Source organism: Equus quagga, chromosome 6, assembly GCF_021613505.1.
Source record: "Equus quagga isolate Etosha38 chromosome 6, UCLA_HA_Equagga_1.0, whole genome shotgun sequence".
Taxonomy (NCBI): Eukaryota; Metazoa; Chordata; class Mammalia; order Perissodactyla; family Equidae; genus Equus; species Equus quagga.
This window is the reverse complement of record NC_060272.1, coordinates 16,777,394-16,792,917: the sequence shown is the minus strand read 5'-3', so window position 1 is coordinate 16,792,917 and position 15,524 is coordinate 16,777,394. Positions and strand designations below refer to the sequence as shown.

Here is a 15,524-nt window from a genome sequence, read left to right as displayed (position 1 = left end):
AACTTGTTAATTATCTACCACCAGCTTGTCCAGGTATGTCATTTCATTTAGGTATAAAATATGCTGATATGCTTAAGTAACTTAAAATAAGAGTTCAAAATTTACGAAAGCAATTTTCAAGATTTCTTCTCCCATGGAAAATGGCACTGAATAAGGCCATAAAGCACGCACTGAGAACAAGACATTTGGGATAGAGATATTCAGGATTTTAGGTGAGAGCCAGGAAATGTGGTGTTGGATTTTTTAACTATCAGGAAAACCTGACATATTAATCTAGCCTATTTTTACCTCGGACACCAAAACTAAAAGCACCAGGACAAATACAAAGCCAAGAAACAACAATTTTCCACTGACTTGAAAGTAGATTTCTAAGCGGTCAGAGGTCCTCTGTGCATTCCATTCCTGTCTCTTCTAGTCTTCTCCCTTCCCTAAATCCTGCCTAAATCCTATCAACCAAACTCAACTCCAGCATTCAGCACTGGAAAGGCTGTCCTGCTCTCTCTGAAACACTGGCTAGGTGCCTTTGTGTGTGCTCCCGTGTCATGCATACCCCTATTAAAGCTCTTATCACCCAACAGTATACTTAGCTGTTTTGCTGTTTTGCTGTGTCCATCATACTATGAGGTCCAGAGAACACAGATCACATTTATTCATCTTTGTATTCCCAGGATCTAAAGCAGTGGGGCATACTATCTCCTGTGACTCAAATAACGATTATCAAATAATCAATCTTTACAGTACAATTTTTCTGACAGAGGAAATTACTTGTTTTGGAAATATTTTAGTCTAAAACATCATTAAAGGCATGTCGACCCTCTTTATTTCTTAAATGTATCTCATGAACTCATAACACTGCTGAAATTCAAGGCCATTTGCGCCAAACAGGCTCCAATAAAAGAACACTTAAAACATTCAAAACTGTTGTTTATCTTACGTTTACAACAGGGGTAAAATCATAAACTATTTAATCACCACAGTCAGAAGTTTTCTCTATGTCGAAAAGGCTAAAGAATTCCTTCTTGAGGGATTCCATGTTAATATAATTTATTCTATTCTCTGTAGAGACACGAAAATAACCTTTCTTTATGATAATTAATAATTAACCTTTTAGCCTCTGCTGCTAAAACCTAATTTCAGTATCTTTGATCTACTGACCTTTCCTAAGAAACACATTAATAAACACTTGTTCATTCTGAAGATATCTATATGTATATACAAATATATACTCTCATATATATTAAAAAAGTAGGAGCACCTAACTCTGTTTCCTAGATAGTGAAATGAAAGCTCACAGTTTACCTGACTTGTTGAGGGCAAGTATTAAAAACCTCTTTACGAGTTTAAGAGTAAAAGTAGTCTGGCAAAAAAAAAAAATTCTATATTTCTAGATACAAAACTAATACTATTTCAAAGAAGTCTAAGTAAAAAGAAAACCATAATTCAACAATTTTTATTTCTTCTTGATTGTAATGCAATATCCAAACAATGCTAATTACATGAGTATTCCTATAATAAAGTATTAAAGCCTTATATTTTTGGAAATGGATGCTTGGAATAGTTCCCATTAAAACATCTTTTCAAATTTAATATTCAGGTTTACTACCGCAATTGAGCATTTACACTTAACCTTCACCATTAAAAACAATAAACACATCCAATGTACGCACATAAATACAAATCTTCTAAGTTAAAATATGCACATCACCTACCTGTTTGCTTATAAATTGCTAATTCTTTTACAGTTTCCAAAAACTGCCAAAATTTTTCATTACTTTCTTCTGCCATAAATTCACTATTAAAAAAATAAAAGTAATCAGTTATTAGATAGAAATGAAAAATGGTTTAGATGCTATAAACTATATTTTAAAACCAAATTATAACTTATAGTAAAAAGAAAAACCTCCAAAAATTAATGTCAAGTTACTGATTTCCATTTACTATAATGCAGAAAGAGAACAAACCGATAATTCTTACCTGAGATATCATTTTCAACTACAAGCATATAATCATGACTGGAAAAGACTGCATGAGAAATTACTTTTGGCTTTTCCTTATTATTAGCTACAACTAAAAACTGGATAATTTATTTTGTTTCTCCATGTGAAATACCACTGAGGAGTATAATTTAATGGTAATGAAGAGAGTGTTGCATAAAGGTAAAAAGTAAAAAAATAAAATAGACTGCTATTTTAATCAAACAAAAATTGATTCTATCAACACTTTTGAAAAGTTATATTATCTATTTTTATTTAGCTACTTATTTGTGTAGATAATCTTTTTATTATTTAAAACAAACTACCTTAATAAAAAAATTAATAGGAAGTTGGTATATCACATTAGGTCTTTGGCCTTGAAGCCCAAAGAAACTTCCATTTTTCCACAGAGTATAGGTAACAAAACTGGCCAAAGCCATTTAAAACCTTTTAGAAATAATGAAGTAAGTGAAAGATTATTCAGTCCTGTATAGAACAAAGTGCAAGACGCCTAAAATAAGTAGACTTAACTATTGAAACTGGAAAGAAAACAGCCACCAAACAATTGGTACAGACTCTTTCTTAGCTCTCGCCTTCCCTTTCTCTTTAGCCTTGGTAAATTTAAACTAATGCTGAATATAAATGGAAAGTATTGAGGATAGCCAAGACATATCCAGAGTAACTAATTGTTCTGAGGCTGAGATGGTCACCAAAGGAGGAAATGGAGCTGAGAAAAATTGATTAATTCATCAACATAAATATGACAAGCATAGGAATTTAAAGCAACAAGTAACTTTAAAACAACTCTGGCTATTAATGGTGTTCAACTCAATGTCATAAAAAAGAAAAGCAGCTAAAAGCAGAGCAAGCAATGGGAAACACTAAGTAGGATGCGAACCTGAAAAGGACAAGGATGGTACAAAGCCTTAAGAAAAGAAGGGAGCAACACTTAATACCTAACTGACTCGATTAAACAACCATAGACATGCTCGTATACCGCACAACCATAGGTAAAAGACTTTTTCCACATGCCAGAATTCACACATCTAAGTGTGATCCTTCATACTTAAGTGATCACCTTAAAGGATTCACTTACACTTATTCCCTCAGTATCCCACTGCTCTAAGCACTTTTGGCACTCTTCCGGAATTACTTTCAGGGGTAATTTGTCAGTAACTCATCATTAATCTTAGAGAAGGAAATATCCTTGAAAGGCCATCTAAATCAGCACCTCACCTTCCAAAAAATATCACCTTTGGTCAAAGTTTAAAAAAGGGAAAACTCCAAAAAAACTGACATTTCCAATTTGGTCACTTGTCTTATATAATACTTTGTTCCAAATAACTTTTCCTGAAAAAACTTCTAGCAAAGAGAAAAAAAAGTATTTCTATAGGGGGTGTTTTTATATGCACTAAAGAGCATGACAGTAATTACAAGTGGAATTCCAAAAAATATTTTCAGCAGGAGCAATGCCAGTGGAATAAATGCAGTTTAGAGGTATAAATTATGGTATATGTGTTGGAAAAGTTTAGCTCCATCAGCCTATAATCATGCTAGCAAACACTACTAAATTATAAACTTTTTTAGGTAGAGGACGCACGTTATTCAACTTTGTTTCCTACACAGTACCCATCAGAGGGCCATGCTCAAAACAGGCACTGAAAATTTTAGGCTAAACTAAAAGATATGTTTTACATATATATGTGTGTGTATATATACACGCAGTTAAGAGACATCTCCAAGAAAAATGCTTTAAATAAAAGACACTGAGCTTCTCAAAAAGAAAGCTATTACTTTTCCTAAGTTCCTATCTCCTATGCTCCTTCAAACTACCCAATGCTCTTCAATTCTTCCTCTTCCACACTTACTTCCTTCAATTTCTTTGATTTTCCTAGAATTTTGATTTAAGAGAAACATTAAAAACCCGAAGACGAGCAGAATAATGAAGTCTAGAAAACATAAATAAAAAGTGCAATGGTTAAAGAAACTACAGGCTTCTAGCCTACTACACTGTCACAAAGAAGAAAGAGATTTGGTTCAGAAGGATGATGTCAGGACCAATAGATAAAAGTATAGTGGGAAAGATTTTAGTTGATAAAATAAATGACCTGCTAACAATTTATATTTGTTCACAACAGAACAAGCAGGTGCATGAAATTAACACTTAGCATCATGTCTAAATTATCCAAGCAAAGACCAGTTTCCAAAGGCCAGGCATACTGTAGAGGTAATCCTGATGCTGGTTTGAAGTACAGACTACCTTATAATGAGGTCCCTTCCATCGACTCAACATTAATAAGTACCTACTTCTGTGTACTGAGCCTTGAGGAAAAGAAGTATGAATAAGAAGTACTCTTGTCGCATCTACTAAACTAACATTTACTACTAATACTTTTTAAGCACCTACTTTTTGTTCACTGGGCCTTGGCAAAATAAACATGAATAAGAAATACTCTCACGTCCTGAAGCTCACATTTTAGCAGGATAGATTAGCATACATGATACCTTGCAACAAAGATTATTACAAAAGTATTGACCAAATATTATGAGACCCTAAGACATTTGTTTTATCAGGGGAAAGGATAAGGCAAAGAGAGGAGTAACATGGTATGTCCACAAATAAGGTATCAATGAAGAAAAGACTGCAGTAGAGTGTTATATTTCTTTCCTAGGGCTATCATAATAAATTACCACAAACTCAGTGGCTCAAAACAAGAGAAATTTATTCTCTCACAGTCTGGAAGGTCAAAAATCTGGATTCTGTTTTTTGTTAAGATAAACACAACAGGTTCCAAGAGGTTAGAATGTGGATTTATCTTTTGTGGGGTGGAGGACGGGCACCATCCAAGCCTCAGTCCACCTTCTGGCTCCCTAAAATCCACATTTGTCCCATATACAAAATACATTTACCCCATCCCAACATCCCCTAACGTAATCTCAACCCATTATAGCATCATCTCTAAATCCAAAGGCTCATGCAAATATCATCAGAAGTCTCAAATCTCATCACGTAAATCATCTAAACACAGTTTGAGTGAGATCCGGGGTATGCTCCATCCTGAGGCAAAATTCTTCTCTGTATGTGGACCTATGAAACTAGAAAACAGATCTGCTTCCAAAACGCAATGGTGAGATAGGTATTCCAAATTCCAAAGACAGACATTCCAATTCCAAAATGGAGAAATTAGAAAGAATGAAGGAGTCGTCTGTCCCAAGCAAGTATGAAATCCTGGAGAACAAATTCTATTAGGTTTCAAGCACTGAGCATAATTCTCTGTGGCTTATTGCTCCACCCTCTATGCTGCCTGCCACAGCTCTGCCCTTAGTGTCACTCTTCCTTTTTCTTGAAGGGTAGTACATGTTTGCAGCCAAGCAGTTCTATCAGTCAATTTCCCTACCTATACAATTTTGGAAGTCTGACAGCCTTCTCTCTTTTCATCTTGTCTCTGTCCCTTTTGATCCAAGCTGGCAGTGTTTCTGCTGATACAACATAATCAAAACACTTATGGGTCTTCTTGTGTATCTCACCAGGGTGGTGCCATTACACAAGGATCCTCCATGGATCCTTCCTAGATAAGCTCATCTCTATTCCTGGCTTCTGCTGAGATAGTTGAGTGGATCCATGAGACACACACCTAACCTATTTCAGCAAAAGTTTGTCCAGCCACATGTTCGGCCTTCTTTCCAGAGCACACATTCCCAACAATGAGTTTCCTAAATTTTAGCATCCTTTGCAATCTGAATAGGCTGAGACTCTCCCAAATTATCAAATGCTGATTTCTTTTTCGGTAGCAGTTCCTTCTTCAACTTTTCTCCTTCCTCTTGCATTTTAATATAAGCAGTAAGGAAAAACCAGGTGACACCTTTAATACTTTGCTTGTAAATCTCCTCAGCTAACTATCCAAGTTCATGGCTTGCAAGTTCGGTTTTACACGCAACTGTAGAATGCAATCCAGCCAGTTTTCTGCCACTATATAACAAGGGTCATCTTTCTTCATTTCCAACAACACATCTCTCATTTCCTTCTGAGCCCTTGCCAGAAGTGCCTTTAATGTTCATATTTCTACTAACATTCTATTCATGATGATTTAAGTATTCTCTAAGATGACAGAGCGTTTCCTACCACGGCCCTCACTCTCCTCTAAGTCTTTACCAGAATCACCTTTAATGTCCATATTTCTGCCAAAAGTCTCCTCAAGACAATCTAGGCTTTTTCTACCACACTTCTCAAAACTCTTCCACCTTCTGCCTGATTCAACAGCTACTTCTATATTTTTAGGTATTTGTTACAGCAGCACCTACTTCAAGGTACCAAGCCTGTATTAGTTTCCTAGGGATGCTGTAAAATTAGCAAAAATTTGTTGACATAAAACAACAGAAACTTATTGTCTCAGAGTTCTGGAGGCCAAAAGTTCAGAATCAAGGTACTGTTAGGGCTACGCTCCCTCCAAAGGCTCTAGAGAGTATCTTTCCTTTCCTCTTCCAGCTTCTGGAGGCTTCAGGAGTTACTTTGCTTGTGGCTACATCAGTCCAATCTCTGCCTTTGTTCACGTGGCCTTCTCCTCCTTCTCTGTGTCTTCTCCTCTTCTGTCTCTTAGAAGGACACTGGATTTATCACCCACCCAGACAATTCATGATATCTTGTCTCAAGACCTTTAACTTAATTACATCCGCAAAGATCCTTTTTCCAAATAAAATAACATTCACAGGTTCCAGGGGTTTGGAATGTGGACCTATCTTTTTGGGAGCTGCCATTCAACCCACTATGATGAGGTTGGTACAAGAGACTGTACCTAGATCATGAAAGACCTTTGGGAACATTCTGCAGAGTTCCAGTTCTAAGACTCTCGATGCAAGCAGAAATCAGGACAACACTAAAATTACTGTTAGACTGATTTGGAACTGGGAATGGGATCAGATCCAGGCAAGCTCTGGGAAAAACTGGGGAAAAGACAGAGGAAGGGAACATATTTTGAGCTAGAATATTTTATTCAATACAAACTGTTTTATTACCTCTGATACCAAAGAAATACAAATAAGAAACTACTATGAACAATTATACGCCAACAAACTGGAGAACCTAGAAGCAATGGATAAATTCCTAGAAATATATAACCTACCAAGATTGAATCAAAGAAATAGAAAATCTGAACAGACCAATTACTAGTAAGGAGGTTGAATCAGAAATGAAAAACCTCTCAACAAAGAAAAGTCCAGGACCAGATGGTTTCCTGGTGAATTCTACCAACCATTTAAAGAAGAATATCAATTCTTCTCAAACTCTTCCAAAAACAGAAGGGGAAGGAACAGTCCCAAACTCATTCTACAAGGCCAGCATTACCCTGATACCAAAACCAGACAAGAACACCACAAGAAAATTACAAGCCAATATCTGATGAACAAAGATGCAAAACTCTCAACAAAATATTAGCAAACAGAATTCAACAACACATTAAAAGGATCATACATCAGTCATGGGATTTATTCCAGGAATGCGTGGATGGTTCAACATCTGCAAATCAATGTGAAACACATAACAAAATGAAGGATAAAAATCATAAGATCATCAACAGATGCAGAAAAAACCTTTGACAAAATTCAACACTCATTTATGATAAAAATTCTCAACAAAGTGGATATAGACAGAACGCACCTCAACACAATAAAGTCTATATATGACAAGTCCATAGGTAACATCACATCCGACAGTGAAAAGCTGAAAGCTTTTCCTCCAAGATCAGAAATAAGACAAAGATATACACTCTCACTATTTTTATGCAACATAGTACTTGAAGTCCTAAGCCAGAGCAATTAGGCAAGAAAAAGAAATAGCCAAGCCCCATCCCGAGTAACGGACTCAAATCCAAATCAGAAAAGAAGTAAAACTGTCACTATTTGCAGGTGGCATAAAATAATATACAGAAACCCTAAAGACACCACCAAAAAATGGTTAGAACTGATAAATTTAGTAAAGTGGCAAGATACAAAATCAACAAACAAAAATGTGTTTTGTTTCTATATATTAATAAGAACTACCAGAAAGAGAAATTAAGAAAACAATTAAGAAAACAATTCCATCAAAAGAAATAAAATACCTAGGAATAAATTTAACCAAGGTGGTGAAAGACCTGTACACTGAAAACTATAAGACACTGATGAAAGAAATTGAAGACACAAATAAATCCCTCTGCTCAGGGATTGGAATAATTAATCTTGTTAAAATATCCATACAATGCAAAAGCAATCCACAGATTCAATGTAACCTCTATCAAAACTCTAATGTCATTTTTCATAGAACTAGAACAAACAATCCTAAATTTGCATGTAACTATAAAAAACCCCAAATAGCCAAAGCAATCTTGAGAAAGAAGAACAAAGTTAGAGGAATCACACTCTCTGATTTCAAACTATATTACAAAGCTATAAGAATTAAAATGGTATGGTACTGGCATAAAAAAAGACACATAGATCAATGGAACAGAATAGAGAGCCCAGAAATAAACCCATGTATATATGGTGAATTAATTTATAACAAAGGAGCCAAGAATATACAATGGGGAATGACAGTCTCTTCAATAAATGCAGTTGGGAAAACTGGACAGGAACATGCAAAAGAAACTGGACCACTATCTTACACCATACACAAAAATTAACTCAAAATGGATTAATGACTTGAATGTAAGACCTGAAACCATAAAATTCCTAGAAGAAAACATAGGCAGTGAGCTCCTTGACATCATTCCTGGCGATGATTTTTTGGATTTGATATGAAAATCAAAGGCAACAGAAGCAAAAATTAAACAAGTGTGACTATATCAAACTAACAACCCTCTGTACAGCAAAAGAAATCATCAACAAAATCAAATGGCAACCCACATAATGGGAGAAAATATTTGCAAATCATATATCTGATAAGGGGTGAATATCCGAAATATACAAAGAACTCATAGAACTCAACAGCAAAAAACACTCCAATTAAAAAATGGTCAGAGGATCTGAATAGACAGTTTTCCAAAGAAAACACACAGATGGCTAACAGGTACATGAAAAGGTGCTCAAGATCATTAATCATGAGGGAAATGCAAACCAAAATCACGAGCTACCACCTCACACCTGTTTAGTCTGGCTATTATCCAAAAGACAAGAGAGAACAAGTGCTGGCAAGAATGTAGAGAAAAGGGAACCCTTGTGCACCGCTGGTGGGAATGTAAATTGGTACAGCCGCTATGGAAAATGGTATGGAGGTTCCTCAAAAAATTTAAAAAGAACCACCACAGGATCCAGCAATTCCACTTCTGGGTATTTATCTGAAGGATGTGAAAACACTAACTTGAAAAGATCTCTGCACTCCCATGTTCACTGCAACATTATTTACAACAGCAAAAATATGGAAACCACCTAAGTGTCCACTGATGGATAAACGGATAAAGAAAATGTGGCATATATATGAAATCAATGAAATCTTATCCAGCCATAAAAAGAGAAGGAAATTCTGCCATTGTGACAACATGGATGGACCTTCAGGGCATAATACTAAGTGAAATAAGTCAGAGACAGACAAATACCATATGATCTTGCTTATATTAGAATCTTAAAAAACAAACAATCAAGAGAGCTCATATACACTAGCCCAGAGGCAGGGAGACTAGTGGGTGAAAGTGGTCAAAAGGTACAAATTTTCAATTATAAAATAAGTCATGGGGATATAATGTACAGCATGGAGACTATGGTTAATAATACCATATTCCATATAGTATTCATTGTACTACTCTATTTTATATGAGGGATTTGAGCATCAGTGGATTTTGGTATCTGCAGTGGTTCCTGGAACCAAAATCCCCCACGGATATGGAGGGATGACTGTATCTGAAAGTTGCTAAGAGAGTAGATCTTAAAAGATCCCATCACAAGAAAACGAAATTTTTGTAACTATACATGGTGAAGGATGTTAGCCTTAATTGAGAATGATCATTTCCCAATATATACAAATATTGAATCATTACGTTGTATACCTGAAACTAATGTAATGTCAATCATATCTCAATTTAAAAAAACTTTTAATCTCTTATATATGAAACGTAACGTGGGGTGACAACCTCTTTTTCGGACCCTAAGCTGTTGCTTTGGTGAACTGACAAAAGCAACTGGCGTTAAAACTTCATCTGGCTGAAGGAAAGAACTTGCAAATTTTACTACTGAAATACGACGAGCAAAATTCAATAGCTAGTAGTTTTGTTTCCGCACAGTACATGATACCTTCTCAACTAATTCCAGTGGAGGAGTTTCGGAAAAAAGTAATAACTTGTGGGAAGCTGTCTTCTCCACAGGAAGCCCAGGAGCCGACCGAATGATATTATCATTGTGAAACTAGATGCTTCAAGTACCGTTTCCTAAAAACAACTGCCTACATCAATTGAAGTGCTTGCATGAAACGCCACACTCCGCTCCCATCCTTCCTTTTCTTTCGTAAATGCTAATAAAATCCAAACGAATGAAACAAAAGCCCCTAAGTTTTAAAAACCTTGGGTAAGGAAAAGTAGGAACCGCGGGGAAAGGAACTGCAAGTGAGTGCTGGGCGCGGGGTAGCGGGGGAGGAGGTGATGCTCGAGGGCCGAGCACGAGGGCGCCTGGAGATGCGGTGCAAGATCTTGCGCCCTGGGCCGGCGCAGAGACGGCGTCCGAAGGGCCCTCGGGGTCCGCGCCTGCCCCCAGCCCCGCCGCACCCTCCTTCCGCGCCGGGCTCGGCAGAGGGTCCCACCCGCACCCACCTGGCCTCCAGCAGCAGCGGGGTCTCCGGCCACTTCGCGGCCAAGTGGGCCGTCACTGCCTTCGACGCGGAGGCCGTCTCGGAGCAGAGCAGCGACAGCCACAGCGTCGTGGCGCCGAGGAGCAGCCGCACCACATTGGCTGCCTTTGCCATCGCGCGGAGAGGGAAGCGCGAGCCCCTGGGAACCGGCGCCCACTGCCCGCAGCCGCCACGCTACAGCCGGCTCCTCCCGCCGCGCGGCCGCCCACTTCCGGTGGGGGGAGCTCGAGTCCGTTACTCGGGACGGGGCTTGGCTAGAGCCATGCGCATGCGCGTCCCGCTCCGGCGCAGTCCTTGGAGCCCCGCCGGCCGCCAGCCACGTAGGTGCGGGCGGCGCCGGAATGAGGAGCAGTGTGGCTGATGCTCCGGCGGGTCTGCAACCAGACCTCCGATTCTCAGACAAAGGTTGTGGGACACTGGGTGGGAGGCGGACTCCCTGAGTCCGAACTAGGATTGCGGCCGGCTAAGGCTGGCTGGATACACCGAAATCTGGAAGCGAAGGCAGGAACCAGCGTGCATGTCATCCACATTTACACAGGCGGAAAATAGGCCTAGCAGACTTCAAGTACCTACTTCACGGGGTTCTCAAATTTTATTGCATATTATTGACCAGGTAGAGCTTTTAGAAAGCCCGATGCCCAGACGGCCCCACACACCAATTACAGGGGAATCTCTGGGGATGAGATTCGGGCGTCAATAGTATTTAACCCTCCCCCCACCCAGGTGATTCGAGTGTGCAATCGTTCGAAAACCTGTGACAGTACCTGGGGGTTTTGTTAAAACACAGGGTGCCCGACCTCATCCCTGTGTTTCTGATTCAGTAGGTCTGGTGTGTGTGTGTGGGGGGGGGGGGGTCCAAGAACTTGCATTTCACGTCTGTCAAGTTCGCAGGTGATGTTGATACTGCTGGCTGGGAACCACGCCTTTAGCCTTTGTATTCAGAGGTGGTCCACAGACCGGCAGCGTCAGCATCTCTGTGAGTTCATTAGAAGCGCAGAGTCTCAGGCCCCACCCCAGACCTACTGAATCCGAATTCCCCACTTTAACAGGAACCCCGGGTGACATTTGCGCGCAATAAAGTTTGAGAAAAGCTGATGTAGAGGATTACTGGTGAGAATGCATAGAAAAGTGCTAGTTGCTTTTATCATTATCACCCAAAATCACACAGTTGTGACTGAGTCTCGATATCAGCTGAGGACTATCTGGCCCCAAAGCTCATGCATTTACTATATCATGCTCAAAGACAAAACCTTGCAACCGAGTTAACGGGCTTTCCAGTACATATGATTCATCAAATCAAAATATTCAGTTTTATTTAACCGGGCAGAACCTCAAGATTCTGGCTCCTAGTCAGGATTCTTTTTCTATTCCGAAGAGAGTAAATTTATTATAAATATTAAAATATACGGTAAAGAGAAGCAGCAGCTGGGAAAACAGTTTAGGAGGATGTACTGATCCGTTCTTTTTTTTCTCCCATTACTCCCTTTTGCTGTAGGGAATCTGGGTGTCTTGAAGTTGCCTAAATGTGAGCGCTCCACTTTTTCATTTCCCTTCCTTGGTTTAGTATATACTTTTCCATAAAAGACCTTGCTTTGGAAATTCTGCTTAGGTCTCACTTCCTAAGTTCAGCTTTCATTTCCTGATTTCTCCTACTTGGTTTGATCTCTCCCTTCTTTAAATTTCCATAAGCTCTTTATTTTAACGGTCATATACCACTTATAATTCTCACTTTAGAATCTGGATACAGTACTTATTTATTTCTCCTACTAAAGATGGAATTCCCTGAGGGCTCATGCCTTATTCATTTCAGCATCTCTTGCAGTACCTAGCACAATCCATATTATTGGGGCTCAATAAATATTGAAGAGTCCTTGTTTTATGGATAGGTAGGCAGAAAGCTGAGGCAGGTGAGTAAGGAGCTTAATTTCTATCTACAAAGCATAATAGAAAAATATATTATGAATCTTTTACAAGTATTTGCTTTAATTAACTCCTAATTCCCACTTATTTTTGGACTAAATTTCTGACAAATTATTGGAGGAGGGGAATAAAATATTGAGAGTGAATGTTTTAAATGTCACCATATCTGATGGCATCTTTGAGAAATGATTTGCCATATAAAAAGCTGCATAAAATACACTATTAAAGGACACTACTAAGACGTGTTAATATATGTTCCATTATATTTGAGTTCAGAATAGTGAGGAATGCTACATTTCTCTTTTAAAGAGATTGAAATTAATCTAATCCAGGGTCATTTATTTACATACTTATTATACACTTTAACTTACATAGTATTTTCCTAGAAATTTAAGTGTGTTTGAAATATTCCTCAGATGGGGCATCCCTGGGCTTGCTTCTCATCTGTAGAACAGAAGAGTATGACTGATATTTCAGGTCTCTTCACTATGTAATTTCTGTGTACAGATAGAAAAACTAAAATGCAAAAATTGAGTAACTCAGGAAAGGTCATTCAAGTTAGTGAAGCAGCAAAGCATTCTAACAGCCGTTACCAACAACCTTCCAGCACAGATTGGTGATGAACTGCGTGTAGTTCGAGGACACAATTGTGCTTTAATATTTTTTAGCAAAATGTTATTTGAAGTTATTCACATCAGGGTAATATGAATGAAAACTGATGATGATAGCAGTTTTCTTTGTATGTGGAAGAAGTGATTAATGAGTGCTTTATAATAAGAATGTTGTGCTTAATAGAATAAATCATCTGGAATTATTTTAAGGTACATAAACTTTATTTAATGAAAATAGGTGGCGCCATGTGAGGATACAGTTATTGCCAGATTATCACATAATATAATAAAACTTTAATTTTCTCCACCTGAATAAAGTCCCACAGCTGACGTGACTTTTTAAAAATATCATGCTGTAAGTCTTCCGGATTTCCCTTACTATAAGAAAGACCCGGGAGCCAGCCCATGCTGAGTAGTCAAGGTCGCACGCTCTGCTTCGGTGGCCTGGGGTTCACTCATTCGGATTCTGGGCGCAGACCTCCATACCACTCGTCAAGCCATGCTGTGGCAGCATCCCATGTAGAGGAACTGGAATGACTTACAACTAGGATATACAACTATGTGCTGGGGCTTTGGGGAAGAAACAAAAAAAAGAGGAAGATTGGTAACAGATCTTAGCTCAGGGCCAATCTCTCCTCGCAAAAACAAAAAAAAAGAAAGACCCTATTCTTAGTTTTTTATTTGAATATCTTTTGTGTGAGTGTCTGTGAAGAAGATTCATTCTGATCTAACATCCATCGCCATCTTCCTCTTTTTTTGCTTGAGGAAGATTAGCACTGGGCTAACGTCAGTACCAGTCTTCCTTGACTTTGCATGTAGGTTGCTGCCATGACATGGCTTGATGAGTCGTGTAGGTCCATACCCAGGATCCAAACCCACCAACCCCAGCCGCTGAACTGGAGCCCACTGGACTTAACCACTATGCCTCAGGGCCAGCCCCTGAATATCTTAAATACACAAAAGTGTCCTATGCTTCATTCAGTTGGGAGGAATTTATAGACTTATGCAATTTGTTATATTTCTACTCCCTAAGCAAGATTATACCAAAATCATAATCAACTGTAACGGTTTAGTTTCCTTTTATCTATTGGTTAATAGATTAAATAGACTGATAGATTAAAACAATTAATAGATTAATTGATTAATAGATAACCTATTGATTTGATTTTTGTTTACATATTTTCTTTGAAATAGATTACAAATGCCTCACAAATGTCTAATGCAAAAATGCGTGATGAAAATTCTTTTAGTTTGATGAAATTCAGTGACTTTCAAATAGCAAAGTAAGTATGTGAAATATATAACTTTTAAGTTAATCATTTGAAATGATATAAGAACTTGAAATATGCTATTTAACAACAACCTTCCATACTTACATCTACAGGCAGTATTTTATAAGTATATGTTCAAAGGTTGCTAAGTCACTATTCTGTTGCTTCTGTTATTTGTTTCTTCAACAAAACACGTAGGAGTGAAACATCTTGGTGAAAAACAAGGAAACATGTATTCTGCTTTTACATCTTCTAGTAAAGGTTAGTATAGTTAGGTGTGCAAACTCATTAATTCATTCACAATGTATTGCATATCATCTATGGGGAGGTGACAGTATCATATATTGGGAAAGAAGACTGAGATGAATAAAATGATTAATGTCTTCCAAGGGCTTACGGTGTTATAAAGACGTAAGAACATAAGCCCATACACTATTACAGAGAAAAATTAATACGATTCTATCGAAGTCCAGAAGAAGAAGACAAATTTTTAAGAAATCTTTTTGAACAAATAGCCTTAACGAACTTTCTCATTAAAACTGTTTCCTGAGTTTAAATCCAGCATTTTAAGAAGCTGCACACATTCTTTCGGTCCCAAGGGAAGCATCTGAAAAGTACTGTCATGATTATTAATAACAAAAATAAGCATTTATATAGCAGCTGCTTTAAATTTATGTCATGAAACATGGTCTCAAACCATATGTGACTTTGTCATTTAGTTGGGAAGGTGGTACAGTACATAAAAATTAAAGTACATAGAAGGAGACGTTTTATGTGACAAGATCCAAAGGACTGCACGTCACAATAAATATGACAGAAATTAAAGGAGGATGCAATCTCGGAATAGGTGGTGTAATGACACTTTGAAGGAAGTGTAGATAACTTAGATGACAGCTCTGCCATTGTAGCATGAATGCAGCCAAAGACAATACATAAACAAATG

General features: G+C 37.9%; 1 protein-coding gene across 3 annotated transcripts in view; it reads right to left on the bottom strand.

Moving 5' to 3' along the window:
* Positions 1–10,957, bottom strand: part of UGGT2 (UDP-glucose glycoprotein glucosyltransferase 2) — a 184,460-nt gene extending 173,503 nt beyond the window's left edge. For all 3 annotated transcript variants that reach the window (XM_046664577.1, XM_046664578.1, XM_046664579.1), the window contains exons 1-2: positions 10,742–10,957; positions 1,710–1,792 (exon numbers count right to left, since the gene is read on the bottom strand). In XM_046664577.1, the coding sequence (XP_046520533.1) occupies positions 1,710–1,792; positions 10,742–10,893 (235 nt within the window). In that variant the 5' untranslated portion in view covers positions 10,894–10,957. The remainder of the gene's footprint in view (positions 1–1,709; positions 1,793–10,741) is intronic.
* Between the last annotated feature and the right edge of the window lie 4,567 nt (positions 10,958–15,524).